The 22,566-nt window shown below is 40.0% G+C and overlaps 1 protein-coding gene across 1 annotated transcript in view; it reads right to left on the reverse strand.

Moving 5' to 3' along the window:
• Positions 1-6,387: 6,387 nt before the first annotated feature.
• The window catches only part of pcdh17 (protocadherin 17), a 62,940-nt gene continuing 46,761 nt past the window's right edge, over positions 6,388-22,566 (reverse strand). The window contains exon 5 of the mRNA XM_063474022.1: positions 6,388-11,178. Within this exon, the coding sequence (XP_063330092.1) occupies positions 10,481-11,178 (698 nt within the window). The 3' untranslated portion in view covers positions 6,388-10,480. The remainder of the gene's footprint in view (positions 11,179-22,566) is intronic.

Below are 22,566 nucleotides of genomic sequence, written 5' to 3' on the forward strand. Positions count from 1 at the left end.
TGATTCTTATTTGATCGTTCAGTTTCTCACTCCTAGATGTGGACTGCGTATTCATTGTGTTTCATTGTATAAGTTTGGGGAATAGTTGATGGTGGAGTTGGGGGGGGTTCAAAGCTCTAAAGGATGGTCTAATCATATGCAGGCATGCTGTCAGAGGCTTTAATCGCCTTTGTCAGCCATGCCTCTGAGTTCAGAGAGGGGCCGACATCCCTGCATGATACCCACTGCTGTGCTCATACTGGATATACATAAACTTTGAAAACAATGGTGCAAGGCAGAGGAATGGGGCTTTCATCCGACTAAAAGTTGCCAGTTGCCATTGTTGTTTACGCTATAGCATACCAAAGCCAGTGGTTTGACTGAAATAGAACAATTGAAAATGTGCCAACAGACAAATGTCTCACAGATTTTCAGCGGACAGTTGGGTTTCAAGGCCAAAGCCTTAAGCCAACACAGTGAAGAATTTTCCTGGTAGAACCATTCATCATGCAGTTCATGCAGATAGACTTTCAATGAGCTGCCATAAATTCTCCACTCTATAGATGACAGGAAATGTGTAACATTTTGTTTAAAACTGCAAAGCATATTTTCACTGGATCAGTGGATCTCTGTTCAATGGTTTGCCATGTATTTCTCTACCACACCCTCTACCAACTACCCTGCGTAGGCCACTTCAGGACAGCAGCAGTGCCGGCGAGGAAAAAGCCCACAGACCAGACAGAACTCGTAGCACTGATTTGTATAATTGCTTGGAAATGTCATTCATGTTCTTACTTTTAACAAAGAGAGTCAATATGGCAGATAAAGAGCACAAGCTAGTTAAAATTAATTATCTGCCCCACTAATTTATTTTCCTTATCATGAGATTTATTGTGCAACAAAACATAATTGGAGTTTGTACGGAATCACTTCAGTATGCGTGTGTGTGTTTGCTTTTCTGCCTGCATACATATTTGAGTGAAATTTAACTCAGCGTTGTGCACGCTTTGTTTTTTGTGTTGCGCTGACCTCAGATTGGATGATGCCTGTTCTTTTTAAAGTTTTCTAACCTTGCCTTTAAGCCCTACCCGGGAACTTATTTCACAAAGATGACTCTTGGACAAAGAAAGTTTAAATATAGAGTTCACTGAGTAGGTAGCTCAGGATATATTCCAAGGAACATTGTCAAAATGACATTGTGGTAAGGCTCAGTTAATGATGGCATGGCTAATTGATATTAGAGCATAGGATCAATGGTGCAGCTCTGCCAAAGGAGAAAAGCTTCAGTAGTAAGAAGAATATCCCGAAGGTCATATTCTGTTACTGTAATATTGACCTTCCTGTTCCCTCCTGACATTCTGTCCAAATCACATCCTGTTGTTATCATCCAGCCATTTAGGTATCTGTCTTCTCTTTCATCCAATACATCCTTTCTGTGATGGCCTCTGTGGCAAGCTATCAACAAAGCCGCAAAGCCTAACAACCGAATTGCTTGCTTGTCGACTGTTAAAATAACGGTTCGAGCATAATGCAATAGGGAAGTGAAAGGAAATTGTCATCATGTCCACAGATTTACAGATTACAGGCAGCAGTATACTGCAGGTGTTTAGTGGAACGCACCATTTTCTATCTGCTATAAATGTGAACAAACATGAAAGATCACATGTTCAAACATCCATATGTACAGTAGTAGGTAGTGAAACTGCAAGAAATTCAGAGACTCCAACAACTTCAGAGTTCTCAAACCTGAGCTGAAACACCAAAAAGTAAAATAAATAAATAAATGAGATAAAATGAAGTAAAAGAAGTAATCATAATACCCATAATGGGAAACAAAATAGGTGAACAGCATTGCTTTAAAAGTCTAGGTGGCATTTAGTGAAAGGTCCTCTTAACACTTGAGTGTCTTACACATGAGACATTGGATATTTATGAATTGATTCAGCAGTGTCAGTCAGTCCTGCACTTTGCCAGGGGCGCTAATCCATGTGATGGAATTCATATGTCTACTTCATATTAAGTTTCCCGTGTTGCTTATTGACCTTTTCATCTAGCATTTTCCCTCACTGATGTGAGCTGGCCCCTTCACAGAAGCTGTCTAGAGCCATTATTTTGCTGCTTTCGATTCTGCTCCGGGTAAGAAACACTTGGACACTTACACACTTGAAAGGAGGGTTTTCATGTGTAGAGAACCGACAGTCTAAGGTGCTGGGTGCAGTAATAAGTACAGTCAGGTCCATAAGTATTTACACAATGTTGCAGTCTTTGTAATTTTGTCTCTGGACGACACCACGGTGGATTTTAAATCAAACAATCAAGATCTGATTGAAGTGCAGACTGTTACCTTTAATTGCAGGGGTTTTGCAAAATGTGAATGGATTACAGTTATTTTCATGCATATTCCCATTTTCAGAGGCTCAAAACTAATTGTACATTTGACTGACAGCAGTTTCATAGCCAGTTGAGGCCTGTTCCCTCATTATTTCATGACAAATTAAGCAGATAAAAAACTCCAGTTGGTGAACTTGCATTTTGGGAGCTGTTCACTGGAATGAGGTCCAAATAGATGTTGAAGCAAATTAAGGAGGCCATCACAAGGCTACCACCCCCCCCCCCCCCCCCCCCCCAAAACAATAAAAGCAGAGGATCACAGAAATCTTTCTTTGGTCAAGGAAACCCCTTTATTTTTTTAGCCAAGTTGGGAGCATTTTCAAGGAGGTAGGGGTATCATTCTCCAATCAGGATACTTCATCATGAATGCTAATAAAGAGGGTTTACCAACTGGTTATACTCAAGATCAGGAAGGCCAGATTAGACTTTGCCAGAAAGGATCAATAAGAGGCTGCACAGTTCTGGAAAAACATTTGGAAAGAATCAGCTTGATATAATTTGTACCAGAATGATTGGGACTGATAAGAAGGAGAGATTCTGCTCATGATGTGAACCCTACCACATTACCGTCAAACATTGTGGAGGCAGCGTTATGGTACAGGCATGTATGGCTGCCAGGGGAACCGGCTCACTAATGTTTATTGATGACAAAAGTAACAGGTTGACTCCTAAAGTGTACAAAAATGGAATGGCACTTCACAGTATAAATGGATAATGAGCCAAAGCATACTGCAAAACCAACCCCAAATTTTCTCAAGGCAAAGACATGGGATATTCTTCAGTGACCCAGGCAGCCAGCTAATCTCAACCCAATAGAGCATGCTTTTCAGTTACTGAAGACAAAAACGAAGGCAGCGAGACAAACAAGCAGGCAGCAACTGGAGAAAAAACAGATTTTGGTGATACCCGTGGATTCTAGACGTCAGGCGGTCATTGGATTTTTATCCAAGTGGTAAAAACAAACGCTCATATTTAAAATTATGTTAGTTTTCAGCCTCTGAAAGTGGGACAAAATAAATTAAAATGTGAATGCAATACTTCTGTTAAACCCCTTGAATTAAAACTGAAAGTCTGCACTTCATTTAAAATCACTTTGGGATGTAGAGAGACAAAATTTGAAAAATTGTGTCACTGTCCTAGGTTTGTAACATATGGTGGCTGATTAAAATATTTACTTCAAATAAAAAGTGCAGTTTCTTTTTCCTGTGTATTTGTATATAGAACGGCGCGATCGAGGCCAGATAGTGAACAAACATGTTTGGGCACCAAAGGGTTTAAGTTTTAACAATTGGCAAGTTTTATTTTTCTCATCTGCCACACTTTTAACATTAACTGAGGATGAAAAACGGTCACAACAGATGGCAGAGAAACGGGAATTTTTCCGGACATTTGCATGCTATGGTCAAAGAATCGTGAGCAGTTCCAAAAGTATTCAAATGAAGTCATGTTTAAATCATATTTAGTAGTAATTTGGTGGCAATGAAGCTATTAAGGCTAATGATTTATAGGTACATTGATGCTTCCGAATAACAGAAAAGAAATGTATAACAATCAGCGTAAATAGCTAATGATGATATACACATACAGAATGGGGCCATTGCCATTCCTTCTTTTCTCCTAAGTTACACATTCCTACTGCATTTCTAACGTTTCCAAATTGTTAGTAAATAAACATTTTCTTTTTCTCAGCTGTAACTGAGTTTAATGCAGAAACAGCCTGTAGCGCTGGTTTTTGCTAGGTTATATAATGGAAATAAGGAAAGTTAGAAAAAGGTCATCTGGTTTTAAAAAAAAAGAGTCCACAATTACTGTTATTTAAGGGGTAAAGGTGTTGTACTTTGTAAACCTGCCCTCCAACACAACCTTCTCTGGCTGACTCCAGTAAAGCTGAAGCTGGGAAAGCACAAGAAAGGAAAGCAGTTTAACTGTATAGGAACATCATTTTTAGGTGACAGGGTTGTGTTGTGAGGCATGCATTTATATTGCCAGTGTCCCTCACGTCTCTTTTATGAAACCACACACACACAGTTACAGCCATACACATAACGCACATATTTTCAATTTGCAGTACCTTCCTGACCACAAATGAAAGGAGGATCCTTGTCCTTTAACAATAGAATATGATGAATATTTTCTTTTCTTCATGTTGAAAAGATCTTCTCTCCATTTGCCCTTTTAGCCAGCTCAGTACAGAACAGCACTTGATTAAATCCCATCAGCACAGTTATTTGAATCAAGGACCTTGATTAAAATGCTGAAATATGAGTTTGCTATCTTGTGTTAGGCTTAAATCACAAACTCATTTTAGTGACTGCAGTCACTATATATAACTAAATGAGCAAACAATCAAACAAATAGAAACACCATGTTCCTGTTCTTAGAACTGAAGCTATAAATAGAATTTATGATTCTGTCCTCACTTTGACATCAGTTTTTTTTTTTACTCATGCATGCTGTGAAATACAGTGTACACAATGTACTAACAGACACTGAAAGGTGTCTTTTAGCTCAGTAACGGTCACATTGCGCACTTGTGGCTTCTACCTATCGCGTATTCCATCACATCATTACTGTTTCGCACTTTACTGCAGTTTCAATAACAACTTGTGTGAGTTCGGAAAAATTCTGATTAGAAACGATTGGCATATATAATATAATGCTATGATTGGCTTGAAGGTACACTTTAGGTTGAAAGGAAACTCTTATCACTGGGCCAAATGAGACAACCATGCGATGCGTGTACAGCCACTGCAGTCCTACAAGCTGTGTGTGAGCGCCTCGACTATCTTTTTAATTAATATCTGCCTCGAGGCAACTAGTTAGATGAAAAACATAAAAAAAGCCTTGGTGCATACCAATGGTCTGTAAATCCAGGCTGGAGTAAAACACTCTCTCTGTGGCCAAAATAAAAAGAGTTTGTTTGAGTCCAATTCAAAAAAGTTTTTTTTTGTTATTGAAATGTTGCACACATCGATATTACTGATACAATTCATTTTAGCGTATTTAGAATACAAAAAGCAAGCATGTGGGGAAAAAAATCATGATATTTTATCACGTCAGCATTGAGAAATGATCCACTTTCAGGTTGTAGGACATCTCCGTGTGAATGCTTAGAAGTACCGCAGTCTGGAAAATTACTGACTCGAATCCTTAGACAGCAGTACGCTGATGGATCCGTGGAGTCGCAAACACAAAGAGCCATATGTACTTCTGCAATTAAACAGTAATGATGGAATAGTTTCCTTAGATAAATGTAATGGTGTATCATTAGCTCCCATGGTCTGTCATTTTGTATTGGGAAACACTGAAATAAGACATTAAAAACCCATTTCAAAGCAATAATACTTTAAGCACCAGTCAGCAGTTCAAAAGAAAGAAAAAAGTTTGTCTACACTAAACACTAAAAAGAAGGTCAAACCTGCCACTCGGAGCATCTCTAACATAACACACAAACAAATTAGGAATTAAGCAAACCAGATTTGGGAGCAATGTGGTATATCTAACCAGACCAGTGTTGAAAAGGCTTCAAATTGGCCTCTGAATGAAAATCTAGCTGAAGGGTAGAATACAAAATCTTATTTGAGAAGCAGTAGTAGACATAATTTCAACCGCCAATTTATTTGCCTCTAAGCAATTTAAGAAAAAAAAAGAAAAAGAGGCATGAGCAGTAATCTTTATGTGGTGAAAATGTGAACTAATGTAATGAATCGAGGATCATTTGCCCACAGCAAGTTTCTATGTGTGTGTACTTTGGTAGGATTTGCTCTGCGCATGTGAATTTAACGTTGAAGAACACAATTGGAAATATTTCTGAAGTCTTTTATCTGTTCCAAACTAATCTGGCACTCGCTGAGTAAACAATGCATTTCTATTTGACAAGAAAAAGATTGGCTCCCGTGGACGCACGTGCGAGGTTATCGCTCGGGAGACGAAGGGAAATCAAAACAAAGCTGCGACTAACCAATCCTCAACCGGCTCATAAAAGGACAAGAGCAAACGTTATTAGTAATTGCTTTTTTTATTTGAACTTTTCATCTTTTTTTTTCTTTTTTTTTCCAGATAGATCACAATGAACACAGCCTTTAGACAATAGCAGTTGAAATAATCCATACAAATGAATGTCTCTGGTCTTTTCACCAGCTGCCCATTGTAGCGTGGAGTCCTATGCTATCAGTGCGGGCCTGGAGGGTGAGGGGACAACACTGACAAACATTGGGTGCTTGCTGTTACTACCAAAAAAAAAAAAGGCATGTTGTCTGTGTGTGTGAAGCAGTGGCTGTCTGAGTCCATGTGCACCTGCGTCGGTGTGAGTCAGAGACCAGAGGTGGTTAGCCACATTCAACAAGGCCCTGTCCTAATCACTTGATAAAACCAACAGTCTCAAGTGGGCAAAAATAACCCACTCTAGAGTTCAGTAATGCACTGCTAACAGTGTACGATGCCAACAGTGTGTAATTAGACAACAATGAAAGGCCTTACATTGTGCTCCACCTCCCACTATGTGTTGACCTCAGCAGCAGCCTCTGCTTTATTAAACAGCAAAAAGCCTGAGAGGGGCCATGGCTTTAAAGAATACCTTCTGTCCACTGAACCCAGCTCATTTCCCCATTTGCCCTCACGTTTGGGAGCGCACAGACAGTGGCTGGGCCTGTGGAACGCCATTAGAGGGGACAGCACTTTCAGCAGCCGGGCTCAAGAATCCTGGGATGACCTCTGACCTTTGCTGTTGAGTGAATGTCAAAGTAAAAAAAAAAGAAGAAAAAAAAGAAAGAGACAGTGCAACAAAACAGGTTTAATTTAAGGGTGAATTAAACCTCTCGAAAAGAAGGAACAGAAATCAAGGAAGAAAGGGAGTGTTTAGTCAAAATATGAAGGCATGAAAGTGAATTCTGCACGCGCACACACACGCACAGAATGCTTGTTCGAGCATGAAGACTGAGCACAAAGAGATAAAAAGAAAAATAAAGCATGAAGACAAGTGTGGAAGTGTCACATTTGTCTGGGTAGTGTTTTGCCCTCTCTTTGAGCCTTTACCTCCAAGGGGCTAGCATTTAAATAAAAGGCAGTGTGTAGCTGAAGTGCCTCGGTGTTGTTTTTGTGTATGTGTGTGTAACAAGACTTTTTTTATGGATCACAGTTGTAGCGTGCTCGTAGAACAGCACATTTTAACTGTTTGTATGTTGTGAATGTCAGGTTTGCTTGATTTATCCAGATATTTGAGAGAGATAACAACAAGGAGAGAGGAAAAAAACTCATTTAAAAAGAGCCATAAATATTTTCTTCCTCCGTCAAAATCCTCCAAGCCCTCTCTAAAAACAGCCTCTGCCATCTCCCAGGAAAAAGAGCAAGGGTAAGACGAAACCAAATACTCTACAGATGAAAGAGAGGAGAAAAAGGCAACGCATACTTTGCTCCACAGAGGCGAGAAAGCCAGTGGCTTAGGAGGAGAAAAGTAAGCAAATGAAGGGTAGAATGCACAAAATGTAAAAAAAACATGGCAAGTAGGTACAACAAAATGGCAGACTGACAAGAGAATGTCCAAACATGCATCTCAATTAAGAAAAAGGAAGCAAAAGAACTCGGATGTGATGTGTTCACAGGACCGAGGGTGTTATATCTGCTGTTGAGATTCCCATTCAGCTCTTCCCGGTGTTAAACGCACCAGGAGTTGTATGGATCTGAAGTCACTGTTCCCTCTCATGGCTGCATCTCCACATACATTTGGTGATTGTGGTCACATTTTTCCAAAACACATCTAATCTAGTAGCCTACTGTTCTGTGTATTTTACCGCCAGAGAATATTAGAAAAAGCACCTCCCGCTATTATTTCAGAGAGTGGCCGAAATGTGCCAAAATCTTTTCAAAAATAAATGTCTGTATCTTTTTTATTCCTCTTAAGAAAGCCTGAATGCGAAGTCACATGGCTCTATAAAACCATGTACCTAAACAGCAAAGACATCAAAAAAAAGGAAAAAAAAGAGAACTTCAGATAGAATTTTAGATGTCAAGTTTCTCTGCAAAGTATGATAATTCTAACAGGTATTGAGTACATACATAAACAACACAGACTGCTGAAAAAAGAACCTCGTTTGGTCCTTTATAGAAAATGCACATTCTGGTGGACCAGGGCTTTATAAGCAGTCACAAGCTCCACAGATACAACAAGCTCTCTGCAGAGACAGTAAGGCAGTTTTATGATCACCAAGGAAACCACTCCACTTTCCATATGGCAGGTTTCTTTTTTTGGAGATAAAGTAAAAACATAATGAACAGAAAATACGCATACTAGTTAAAGAAAATAGCTGCCCTGTAAAAATCTGCTCAGTAAAAATATTTGAACTGTTTTTTTCTTGTGGTTGTTGCTTTTTGTCGTTGGTTCGAACCGTATTCTAGATCAGCTGGCTCATGAAGCTTTCAACAGTTATTGTATCTGATCCAGCTGGATCTCAGGGTAAAAAGAGGCGACATCTCAAAAGCACTGAAGCCAGCCTGCAAAGATGCAGAATAGAGATGGAAAAAAACAAAACAAAAGAGAAAACACCAACATAAAACCCAAACTAAAGCAAACTCACAGAGTTCGACAGCTACTAAGGCAACTTTTGCCAAATACAATATAAGCCCAAGTATATTGCAACACAACTATATATTAATTTAATAAAATACACAATATAGCTTTTGTACACATAACAATTTGGCTCAAATGCACAGAAATTGCAGTAAAATCAATAAAAAATATGTCAATTTTTTTGATGTAAACACATCTAAATTGGATACATTTACACATATAATGATATTATGTATAGTGAGAATGTGAAGGGACATTTTCTTCTTCGCTTATATTTTTGGATATTTGTCTTCGAAACAATGGCAGTGTCCTTTGTAGTTCTTTCAGTTAATACGCCGCTCTCGACCTTAACGCCAGGACACATTTCGTTTAGTTTCCTCATTTCGTCTTCTTTTTTTTTTCGTTTTCTTACAAAATGTATAAATATTTTTGTTAATATTTGGACACTATACATGGATTCATACATACAGTCATCTATATAATCATATAGATATCATCTTTTCACAGTTGAGGAAAAATGTCCCTTTTTTTTTTTTACAACTTGCCTTAAGGCAGAGTCACACACATGATAATTCACCGTACACAAGGGACTGAAAGCTGATGACGTACATGTATAGGACAATTCCACAGATGGACAGTTATGTTTAAGCATTTGTGTCTATGTGTGCGTGTGTGTGTTTGTTTGAGTGTGGTGAGGCATCAGTGCGTGTGTCAGCGTATGTTTGCGCAAAGTGTAGTGCACGTGTGTAAACTTGTGTGCGTGCAGCTACACCGGTCAGCAACGTGAACATTTAAATAGAGGTGTGAGACAGACACAGCTTACACATGTAGCTACAAATGACAGGTGAAGCATGGTTACACTGGTAATAATTCACCTTCAGCGGGACACTGAAGCCACTCCGACCCCCGAGTTCATAACAGACCCCTGCGAACACACCCCTGATTAACCAATCTTTTCAGACACAGGATCCAAACACTTAGATTAAATTCAAAAAGGATAAGGTCGGCTTGTGGATTTCGGTCTTTTGACTGCCCCAAACAGATTAGAATTTGTTTCTGCGTCCGCGTCGATTGTCGCTTCTGACCATAAATAGTCCTTTTTCGATCGTTTTTGATGTCCATCACACATAACAGAAATCCACCTACACACTTAAATGTGTAGGATTTCACGAGACCATGAACAACACACTTATGAGCTGGTGGGCACTTAGATAATAAGCTTGCGAGGTGCCTGAGGCGAGAACCTCTGCAATTTGCTTAGGAATCCAAAACATAAGAGTTTATAAATTCAGAAGAATTCAGATGTTTGTTCCCAAGTTCCTTTCTGTTGGTAGGGATCTCAGCACCGAAACTGGTGCTGAATGACTGATATATTAAATGTTCAGTGTTTTCTTACAACAAATACAGTGAAAAGAGCTCCTGTCATAAGAGCCATTTAAGCTTTTTTCAGTTTGTTTTGGTGAGAGTTTTGGTAAGAGAGTTTGTGGAATAGCACCCTACTCCTCTCTCTACCGTCTTGACTTCTTTTTGCTGCAGTTCTTTGTGTCACTTCCTGAGCGTGCCAGTGGCTTCACTTCCCCTGCAGTCCTGCAATAGTTTGTCGATGTCTCTCACCACCTGGTCAGCGTCCATTCCGTCACGGCTTGCATCTGGCTCCACCTGCTCCAGGACACACTCCATTTCACCTGCTGCCTCTTGGCTGATCCTAGAGCGAGCCTCTGCGAGCACCTTGGCCACTGGGTCTGAAGGAGGCAAGGATGGGTAGACCCCCTGTTCTCTGGTTTGTTTGGTGGGTGACAGGTACTGACCATCAGGAGGCCCATAGTGACCAGAGCAGGTGGCCGGAGGTGGTTTGCCTTCGGCCCCGTCGGCGGGGCTTTTGACTGAGGAGCAGGGAGACATGGTGAAGCAGCCCTTAGTAGGACTGCTGGAGGCTGAGGGTACCTCTTGGAGCAGTGGGCTGAGAGCACGTTTCGCCTTCAAGTAGGGCTTGACGTTGGCAACCAGGATGGTGTGGTCACGTCTCTCCTTGCCAAAAGTACAGAACGTTTTCTTGCCATTGGGGTTGACAGTCTCGTAGGTCTCTGTCTCTGGCACAGTCTCCATCCCTGCTGGCACAAACATATTGTTGCGGTAGTCGATACCCTCTGCCTGGTTTCCTCCAGTGGGGAACTGGGGCATCCAGCAGCGGTCAGAATGACCGAGTACCCGGCACTCCTCTGTACAGTTCAGACAATCCTCATCTGCAGAGAGAAAAAAAGGGAGAAGGAGGGAGTGGACGGAGAAGAAAGTGATATTTATGTCAGTAGTGAGCACAGAATTGAGTACAACCACACAGGGAGAGGGTAGCAGATTCATAGAAGTATCATGGAACTGAGCTGCACAGGAAGTTGGAGCCTTAAGTCTTAGAACTAGAGCCAGTCCTAATGAAATGATGCAAAAAAGGAAGTGCCCGATCAGGCTCCCCCTATCAAAACACACATGCACACACACTTATATTTATGAACACATGCACTTATGCACATATAGTACGTGCACATAGCTTTTCAAGGGGACTGGGGGACACCTGCTAGCAATTTCCAAAGCTCTGATCAAGGGGATGGCAAAGCATACAGAAAGGATGGGGAGGGAGCAAGAGGAAAAACAACAACAGTTGAGGTTTGGCAAAGGCATAGTGCCGTTATCATAAATTCATGTCAGTGGGCTTTGAAGCCCTCCCTAGACAGAGAGGCTGTGCCAAATGGCTTGTGCTTCTTCCCTGTGTGTTTGTGCCTGTTTATTTGTGTGCTCTTGTTGCTGGCGTGTGCACGCATGTGTGTATAAGTGTGTGTGTGTTCCCTGCTTTCATCTCTATTCAGAAGGATGCACACTCTGGCTGATTATGGGAGTGTTCATGCCTGTGTCAAACGGATCCAGAACTTGGTTTTAAAAAGAATAATAATAAAAGAAGAAGCACTTTTTTTCCTCCTTTTGGGCATAAGTGAAAAAAAAATGTGAAAAATGAAACAAAACAAACAACCAAAAAAAAGCATCTGTTGTCCCATAATAAATGGAATTTCTCCATTGGCTGGGTGGGACGAAATCAAGAGGACACACAGAAAGACAATATCTGAACAGTTCCAAGAGCACAAATAAAATGAACACAAATAGGTCCTTGTTTCCCATCATCATGAGATGTGACCGTGAAATATACTGTAAATGTGACTGAAAAACATTATCACGCCATTAGTTAAAGACGCATAAACTTAAAAAGGGACAGGTTGGGGCAATCTCACAAATGTTATAACACACAGGAAAATTTAACAGCCGTCTCCGGTATAATACAAAGGTTATTTGCACAGACGTCTAAAGAGCTCAAGCTAATTGCATATTACTTTTGAGATACGCCATGCGCCTCTTTCTGTTTGTGGAACCATATATGGTAAACACCATATTTCCAATTTCTTGCAGAAATGCAACACTAAGGCAGCTGTCTCCAGGGAGAGAAGCAAGGCAGTTCTAGTCACAGGATTTTCATATCTGTTTATACAGCCCAGTAAAAGTGAGAGCAGAACAGGTGGCAGACAGAAATAATTGAACATAGCCATCTCTCTTGCTCATTTTCATTACAGCTTGTCACCTCTTTCACCTCTCTGGCTGACTGTTAATGATTTAAACCTTGATTTCTTCATTGTTGCACACTAAGTTTGGAACCAAAGCACATTTTAAAAATCAGCGTAATTTATCTTCGTCCAACAAGCCTGTTGTGGTTTCAGCTCTTGAAACGCAAATCGGTAGGTGGAATTTAGATGAATTTGTTACCAAGGAGAGTGTTTGCTTTGGCTTTGTTTTAAAGGCGACATTAATTGCAGTTAAAATGAGGCTACTAAGAGCAGCATTCCACTATTATTTCCAACTAAATGTGAAAAGACAACATTGCTGTTAAGAGCTGCGACGCTACCCCCATCAATTCCATTATGCAATGCATGAACCTCTGCAGCACGGTGAGAGTGCTGCTTTAGAGACCACAAACTTGGGACTAATACAATCTTTGGTTGATGCGAATGAGCAGGCAGAGTGGATGTGCTTGAGTGCACTTGGCTAGGCTGTCTTTGCTGTGTTGCGGGTCAGCAGTCTAGATTCCTAAGAGACTGCCCTCCTAAGCTGTAGAGATGAGCTTAACACTTCACAAATGTTTGAAGAAGCCAAACAGTGCTGGCAAAGAGAGCTTGACATTTCCCATGCCGAAGCAGTCATCTGAAGAGGAAATAAGGTGAGCTGGAAAGCAGAGGCCAGACCAGTACGAGACGGACTACATTTAAATAGTGTGGGGGTGAGTGCATGCGTCTGCACGCACTGAGAAATGGGAGAGTGTGTGCCTGTGTTTTGTGCAAAAAGTGATTTGGGTAAGAAAGTATAAACAACATGTCAAAGCGCAAAGATCGATGATTCGGTCCAAAGCTTGTGCATGAAAAACAAAAAAACAAACCTGAATGCACTTTCTAACGACAACGCGCTGTTATTGTGATCCATCACCAAGCTACGGCGTACAGGGAATACAAGTAACCACGCTTGGTTAACAAACCAGTGCGTGAATTCCAGACACAAACAATTCATCTGGCCTCAGCAATGTCTCGTGATTGTCCATTCAACACCTGTATATTAAAGTATAAATAATCCATTTTGACATATTTCCCTCTGTTTAGTTGGAGGAAACCTCTGATAGATTATTCATGTCTCAGCTGCACGTTCAACCTTGAGGCGTTCTCCTCATATCTATGACTACCAATATGACATATGAGAGCAGAGGTGACATTCATCTCGCACTCCCTCTCTCTCTCCTTCTCTCACCTTCTTCACCTAGGCTTCACCAGCTCTCTGGGATGGGCAGTAGATGTCCGGATCAAGGACACATTTGCCTGTGTTGATATGGCCACCAGGGGCATGCTCAGCAAGTTCTCTCTTGCGATTATGTGGTTCAATATAAGCTACACCGATTGACTGAAAATCTGCTCATCTGAACTGATACTGCAGCATAAATATTTCCTATTTATATTAGCCAATCATCGAGGAAGCACATTACCTGAATTATATCTCCACCACTTTATACCTGCACTCGTTTGGCATCCTCAATTTGAAGTCGGTATTCTAGATATTTGTTGTAAAATCAAAACCTTGAGATGAAAATGAAGATATTAATCCATATTTACACCATTCACAGACAATTTTTTTTATCTTTCTTTGTTCACTCATTTGCAAAACTGGTCTAAACACCAGGCACTGATATTATAAAGAGATATATATTTTTAGACTTCATCTTACATTCAAGTCTCGAAAAGGCCAGTACAGCTTATAATCACAGTGTCTGTGAAATAAATGGGAACCCATGAAAGGCAGGAGGATGATCCACTCATATTTAGCAAAAAATGTGCGATTTCTCAGTGTGTAGGATGACTAGAACATCTTATCATTAGAAAGAAGAGGTAAGATTCAGCTGCAGCTTCAAGGGAAAGTGGGACTGTGACACTTATCAAAATTTCAAGTCAAGAGTCAGGCAGGGTTGATTTTTGTATCTTTGTAGCCATAATGTAGACTCTTGACCTGAATCCTTTATTGAAATCAGATATTTATTATACCTCTATTGCCAGCAAAAAGGTTTAATTCCACACACACCTTTTTTTTTAAACTTGTGAATACTTTCTTAACAGAGAAACAGAGCTGCTACGTTTAGCAGGGTTAATTGCCTTGCTTACGGGCAAAATTTCAAGAATGCGCGACAATGACTTTGATAGGACATCTCTGTAGCTGCCAGTTATCTTCAATGCTAAAAGCACATTAAAATGGATATAAAAGTCAGAAAGCTGCTCTAAGAAATATTTCAGCAATAGCAAAAGGACACAATGTGTCAAAAGAAAGCAAATAAGTACATGATTCATGTTCACTGTTTTATTTGTCAACATCAGTCTTGTGAGATGAGCCAGAATAAGATAATAAGTTTGGTGAAAAGAAAAAAAACATAGCTGAATGAAGGAACTTTATTTTCTTTAAAATGACCTAATGATCAGTAGTAACACCATGTAACCCACAACATCATTAAATCTCTCTGAGAGCTAGCTAAACTGAAAGCTAGCCATTACCCTTTTTTGTTATGCTAAATTTGATCAAATTTAGAACAGAACTTTTTGTATATGACTTATACTTATTAACACCAATTTGAATTCCTCTGTGATGTTGTCCTTGGCCTTGTTTTCCAAGGAAATCCATGTACTGTAAATACTTTTTAAGAATTTAAGGATTATCGCAGAAAAATACGTCTTTTGAGGAAGATTTAAAGCTGATATATTAGTAATGGTTGAATTAGAGTCTTTACATAGTCCAAAAGTTTGGTTTACATTGTTTTCTGCTTTCAGTCAGTTCAATAGGTCGATCTTAAGGATCTACCAGGCTGAAGCTGTGTTCCACAGAAGTGTAGGATCTATAATCAGGAACCTTTTATAAACCTACTACATGAATAACAATTGAATTTCCAGAGTTAAAAGCCAAGAAAGAATGAAGATGATGTTACCCAAAAAAAAAAGAGGTTGAAAAGTTACACAACCAGTGGATTAAAGAACTGTCTCATGCTATCATTTAGTAAGTGATCATATACATTCACACTCTTTTACTGTTTCACATTTTCAGCTTAACAGAAATTTCCATTCACCTCAGCAGCACAGCAGCAGTTAAGGTGTTATTCTTTAATGAGCCGCAAACACCTATCGCGTCTTTCTAAATTACAAAAAAAAAAAAAAACTCCCTCTCATTTGCTCACAAAAAGAAAGTCTTTCTAAATTAACACTTCATTAACAAGGACCGGGCCACATGACATGACACAAGCAGGCAAAGCAGTGACTAATAGAGAGGTAATGGTCACATCTCTCTAAATAATGAGTTGTTTTTTTTTTCTCCTTTTCAACTAATTTTTCAAAGTTTTAGGCTGGATGCTTTCAATATGATGTGCACAGGGTGTGCAACGAAACCTGTGAGTGTAAAAGTGTGCCTGTGTATCAGTGTGTGTCATAAAGCATGGTGTGATTTCCCTAAACAGCCTTTTCTCCCTCCAGACGCCTGCCCCCCTGGCCCTACATGCCCATCCCTCCTCGCTTTATTACCCAGCCCTGTGATTAATGTCCCACTGTCACACACTGTGGTTCCTGAGAAGGGAGGGGTGAACCAAGAGGGAGGTGTACTCACAGGCTGCGGCTAGCAAAAACATAACACTGGGAAAATCCATAGCATGTTAGAGTGCTCCCTAAGTTCAAGAACTTGTTAAAAAGTTACAAATCATAAATTTCATCAGTCATTTTCCTCTCAGTCACACCTGGGGAGTCTTTAGACAGCTCTATAAGCTACAGAAGTAGCCTATGAGGCTAAAAAAAAAAATCTGTTATAATGTCAGTGCATTTGTGTATATTTGTGGTTGTGTTGTGGTGAATTTCTCCCATACCACCCAAGGTGGACAGGAGGAATGGCAGCTGACGAATCGCGCAGAGCATCTGTGACAGACCATGACTGCACCTGTTCACCTGGGGGAGCTCGCAGTGTGGGTTTAGGTGTGCATGTGTGTGTGTCATTTTCCTTTTAATCTCCTCACCTACTGCTATCTAGCCCAGCTGATCCATCCGTACACACCCACCCACCCCACACGCACACACATTCCCACATTCTCAGCCAATCAGGGTAACTAAATATTTGGACTGCACAGATGAGAGAGTCTCCACTCTGACTGAGCCTAATGTTTGCTAAATATCTGACTTCTCAGGTCGCCGCTCGACCAAAAACAGTACTTAAATAGAGTATTTCAAACTTTGGGTCTTAGTGCGCCGACTGTGCTACATTATCTTGTCAAGAATTCAGTTGACAAGGTAGACAGGAGGGGCCACACAAGAAAAAAAATTATATATAAAAGAAAGCAGTATTAATTAATGATTATTAATGAAATAGTTTTTAATGTAAATGCATTTAAAATCTGTGGAAGTGGTTTTATGCTGCCTCTGTCATTAAGTTGCTGACAGACCTGTTATGCTTTAGTTTCTTCCAGATTAAAGTCAGTCTATATTTCTTTTTAGCTGCACAGTTTTGCTGTGTTGAAAATGAGGACATTACTCAAGTGAATTACTGCATCTGATACTGTTATGAATCTAAAACAAAGCTGTGCTGGGAACGTTGGCTGTTCTCTACAGTTGGCCAGTATATTTTGCCAACTTAATTTCAAGAGGCTGGAAAACAATAGTATTTCCATGAAACTGCTGCTTTGGTGTACTCATCACAGTTTGCTAGGGGACCAGCATTTTACGCCGGTCTACTGCTCTGCTTGAAACCAAAAACAACACTAAATTTTGCCTGTGATGTGATATAAATTGGTAATTTGGAGCAAGCTGAATGTTTAAATAGACTTTTTTGCTCCTTTTTAACTTATGTTCCTGCTAAATTGTGGAGTCGATGTAAAGCATACCTTAGAGATGTTGAGTGAGTAGATTTTATTTTTCATGTGCAGTGGGTGACTTTGCACAATGAGAAGGGTAGTCCTCTCCAGCGTGATAGATTTTATCTCAGTTGGAGGCATAAGAATGCCGACTTATAGGCAGAAATGCTTGGCAGCGGCGGTGGGGAGCACTGGGTGGCTGGCACAGGAGAGACAGAATCAAGGGCAGATATCTTAGGATCAAACACGTCCTCTCTTCAGGCGTTCCCTCATGAGCTACAAGTCCCTCCGTCAGCTAATGCCTGGCTAAGTTGTTCAAAGAACACCTTGGGGAAAGAGTCTTTATGCATAGGAGAGAGAGGGATAAAAACCCAAGAGGAAGAGGAAGAGGAGCATAAGCTCATATTCAAACAAAAACAAACACACAAAGCCCAATCAATGATGAGCAAGCACTGCTGTGTGCAGTGGGTGGCAAGAAGGGTCTGTGGGTTGTGTAGATGAGGGCAGGCGGATGCTCCTTAGCTTAAATGACACGGTGTGCTCAAACAGCACTTTTCCTTTAACACAAAGCAGAAATGAGGGCAGTAAAACGTGGGATGCAGTCCTTATAAATACAAATTTGTTTGCAAATGATTTACGTGGTTTTATAACCGCTGCTGCTTGTGAGCGCACATGTGTGTGCCTGTTGACGTCCTTGCGGAGTGACCACTTAGAGTTTTCCCGTGCCAGTGTGCAGGCAACTTGAGGACATATCGATTGGTTTTTAATGAACCTCGATTAATATACCCAGTTCGAATATGAATAGCCTTCCCTGAATTTAGTGCATTTTGAGAACACGTTTTAGACTTGCAATTCACACACAATCCATGAGCTCCCTGACAAAAATATCAATTACTGAAGATTTCCACCCGCTTAATTGTTAGCAAAGGTCAGCCTAGGCACAAATGCGATAAAAAAGAGGTGAATGTCAGCATTTCTCTGTTTGTTGACAGGCAAATCTCAGACTAGAAGAACAGGTTCCACAGTAATAAACGGCCATGGGAACCTATTCAAAGCCAAAAAAGAGCTGAGAACAGGCAAACTGTTGTTTATCTGTAACCACATCTTTGACATGTGACAAAGTTCCCACTGTTGTGTTTGAGATACCTGCTCAGCCAAGTTCTGCATGCTCTTCAATAAGAGATTTTCAATGCTGGAGACACAGAAACAAAGGAAAAGAAGGCTAACCGCAGAATAAACAAAGAAAAAAATATATATATATATTATCGCGCATGCAGCAGCTCTGAGTATTCGGTGTTCACAGCAGTCAGAGACACTCACTAAATATTGTATGGTCAGTCAAGACAGATTCTTTCCACGGACAATCCTCCCAACCCCCTGAAAAAAAAGTCTTCCTTTCCAACCTGTGACTTAAGACCTTGTATAATTCACATTTCCTCTGGCAATAGATCGCTCCTCTTTCTTTCACCCTGTAAGTGTTTTAATGGTGGAGCAATTTCAGGAGAGTAGCCACAGGGAAGCTATTAGATATAGATGTCTGAGAGGAACAGCCCTCAGACATCTATCCTACTGTCATTAAGCTATTTATACCTAGCAAACAATAAATCTGAAAAATCTATAGCATTGAAGAACATTAGCCATTGTTTATACAGGGTAACTCTACAACAACTCTGCACTAATCAGCTCCAATACAATTTGTTTATCATAACTTAATTTAACAAAATCTTAATGTTGCCAGAGTCCAGATGACTTTAAAGACAATTCCTCACAAACATCCTGCAATGGGTTATAAATATGCATTTGGCATTAGCCGTATAAAGTCATATAAATACAGGATTACAAAAAATATTTTAAATATCTGTAAAAAGAAATATAGAAATTGTACTATCAATAATCTTTAAATGTTTTCTCTTATATTGAAAGCATGTAGAACTACATAAATGTTCAAAAACAGGTCCACAGGTGAGTAATAGTTTCAAACACCTCTTTAAGACTCTTTATGGTGACGTGTTTGAAAGTAAAACATGCTCATGTTCTCTGAGCCGGGCATGTCGACAAGATGTAACAAAGAAAGAGAGAAAGCCGCAAGTCAATAATATCTTGCTACCTTTACCTGGAGAGAAAGACATGGAGGGTGGCACAAAGGGTGGCAAGGAGACAAGAAAGGAACTTATTAGAAGATGAGGCGAGAAGCGTGGTGAATCAGTGGCTAATCCTCCGTTTCCTCTAAGCCTGTGTAATTAGGACATGGGGGATTGCACCGTGACAGGGGATGCTTCTGGACCGCCTTGCTTCTCCCCCCCCCCCTCTCTCTTTTGTTTATTTCTTCCCCCTTTAGCCTGGGTTTATGGCAGTTTGTCATCTAAATATAGCGTACTTGTGTGTGCCTTGTCTTTAGAGTGTGCGCATCACAGCATGTTCACTCATAAGCAACACAAATAGACACAGCAGGTCTGCACAATGCTTTATTTCTACTCACTACTACTTACTGTTTGCAGATGTGAAGACAGTGCACTCTATTTTTTCTCTTCTTTTGCCTTCGTCTCTGCATGACACTTTTAAATCGTTTTGGGGTATATTTGTGCGAATCAAATGGGCTTTTCAGTTAAACAGCACTTCTTCCACCGCATGCCAGTTCAAAACAAACGCAATGTGTTCAAAGGGAGCCTATAGCCCAGGATCCTCAGGAGGAGGAGAGCACAGTATGGACCGAGCACTAGAGCAGAGACCAGAAAGGCTGATCAGCATCCTTCTGCCTGTTAACAGCCTTAATCTACTTCCTTCCCCCAGTAGACGGCAAAGAAAGTTGCCTTGGCCCATTTAGAGAGACAGTGAGCACAAGAAATAAAGTGAGAGAGAGAAAGAGGGAAAAAAAGAGGGAGGAGGCAGGGAATTAAAAAAAAAATTAAGCCGAGAGAATCAGTGACTCACCAGCTCATTACAGAAATCCTGTTTCTATCCAAGGAGAAAACAGGTTTAAAACACCCTATTAAAGAAAGAATGAAAGGAAACCTTTTGTTTCTAATTCACATAGGGTCGTCTTTTGAAGTGCTTCCCTCCGACAAATTTTTACATTTTAACCATGCTGCGTTAATGATCCACTTCCATTGCTCTAGAATTGGGGGATCTTTTCTTAAACTGACTCGATTTGTTGCCTAAAAATAAAGCGCAGCGGCCCTGTCCTGATAACCGACCCAAAACAACATGGAGAACTGTGGAGGCTTCATTTGGGCAACCCATACAACAAGAAGATCAACTAGACATAAAATGATGTCACATTTACTGAATTAAATCACTTTCTTTTATTGTCTCCCGCTCTCTGTCTACCCCTCTGTTTGTCGCTCTCTTTTGAACAAAAGGATTTGAACAACTCAGAGTGTCATGGCTTTGTGCAAGTAATCATTCCCATGTGTGCTGCTTTAGCAGGATTAGGGAAAGTGCTTCTGACGCTCTGTCTCCACAGAACCATCACTGTAATACAACACTTACACACACAGCATAAAGCAGAATAGTACTATCCTTACTATTGCATTAGGACATGGTTCCCTCATATCAAATGATAGCACTATTCTGCTTTGCAACTGAAGTCTGAGATAAAATGCATTATCATACAAAAGAAGGGAAAAAGGAAAATTCTGCAAGCCTTGTGGATATTCGACAGGTTGTTGCCACTAGCAATACTGTTTCCTTAGCAAGTAAAACAGCAGAGCCTGATCAATAATATCAGCAGTACATATTATATATTAGATGAACCACATTGTTATGTTGTCATAGCAAGAACTCATGAATAATTATACTTGATAAATATTTTGGAAATTTGTTTAATGTGTGTGAAAGAAGAAAATCTTGTGCAATCTATCAGATTTTTCAATTACCAAGTATCAGTATCGGTGTTGCAAATCACAATTTTTTTAATCGTAATTTTTGCAAGAAGCCTTAAATATTACTGGATGACGATGGAGGACAAACCCTTGTGATTTGCTATGACATTTGTTTTTCTCAGACTGAATTCTACAGAATTGAAAAACCAACCAACCAGAGCATTTCGCATTTCTTAGTGACACTTTTAAAAATGTGTATTTCTCTTACATTACTTCGGCTGAACTAAAAGCATCCCCTGGGTGAAAAAACGCCCCACAAAAAAAAATAATTGTGAATTTAATCACGTACCTGACATGACACCACTCAGATGTTTTCAAACAGACTAATCTGACAGACCAAGCCTGCTTGTTAGAGTGTGCATAATATTTTCATTTTTCTTCCACTTTGACTCACTGGAGCACAGAAAGTCAGTCTGTCTACATTAATCGAGTGTAATCACAATTCCTTTAATCAGAATCGGCTTTACTGGCAAAGTACGCGCACACATACAGGGAACTTGCCTCCGGATACGGACAATATCAGCGTGACATATGCTCTACATATTGTTATTGTCTATTTATACGCGCAAAGGTCCAGAGTGCAAAAATGTTGGAGTAAATGATGAAATAAATAAGGGATAGATCAGCTGTTACTTCATACGGAGTATCTGATATCGCCGTGTTGTTGTTGTTGTTCCTGCATCATCATAATAATGTTGGTCCAGGACCAACATTAGTCATGTTGTTGTGATGTCACAGAGAAAAAGGCCCTCATTTATATAAAAAATCTTTTAGAAGAAATGATCAACACTTTAAGCTTTTCCTTTATTCATTAATAAAATGCAGTAAATGCTGGGTTTGCTTGTGATAACTTCCTGGCTAACAACATCATTGGTCACTTGCGATGTTGATGCTTGACTAACATTACTATGATGACCTAGGGAGAACAGCAACATGAGAATATCAGATCATGCGCAATATATATATATATATATATAAAATATATAATTTTTTTTCAGGAATGTACACCATTTACATGTATTTTTAAATATTATGGCACAAGTTAATACTAGCTACACAATAAATGGCATATATTCAAGTTAAAATTACTTTTTCTGTATGCATGATCTGTCATATAAAAAATAGTATGATGACTTACTGTCATAAAATGGGATCACCCACACCCCGACTGCCTGCTGAACACTGGAGCGAAGCTGCCAAAGGAGGGAAGTAAGTGTGAAAGCACACCAACTGTAAAGCTACCTGCCACGCTGCATACCACCTACCTTCTCTAAATTCAGCACTTCAGGACGTGTACTCATGAGACT

Source organism: Pelmatolapia mariae, linkage group LG1, assembly GCF_036321145.2.
Source record: "Pelmatolapia mariae isolate MD_Pm_ZW linkage group LG1, Pm_UMD_F_2, whole genome shotgun sequence".
NCBI classification, from domain to species: Eukaryota; Metazoa; Chordata; class Actinopteri; order Cichliformes; family Cichlidae; genus Pelmatolapia; species Pelmatolapia mariae.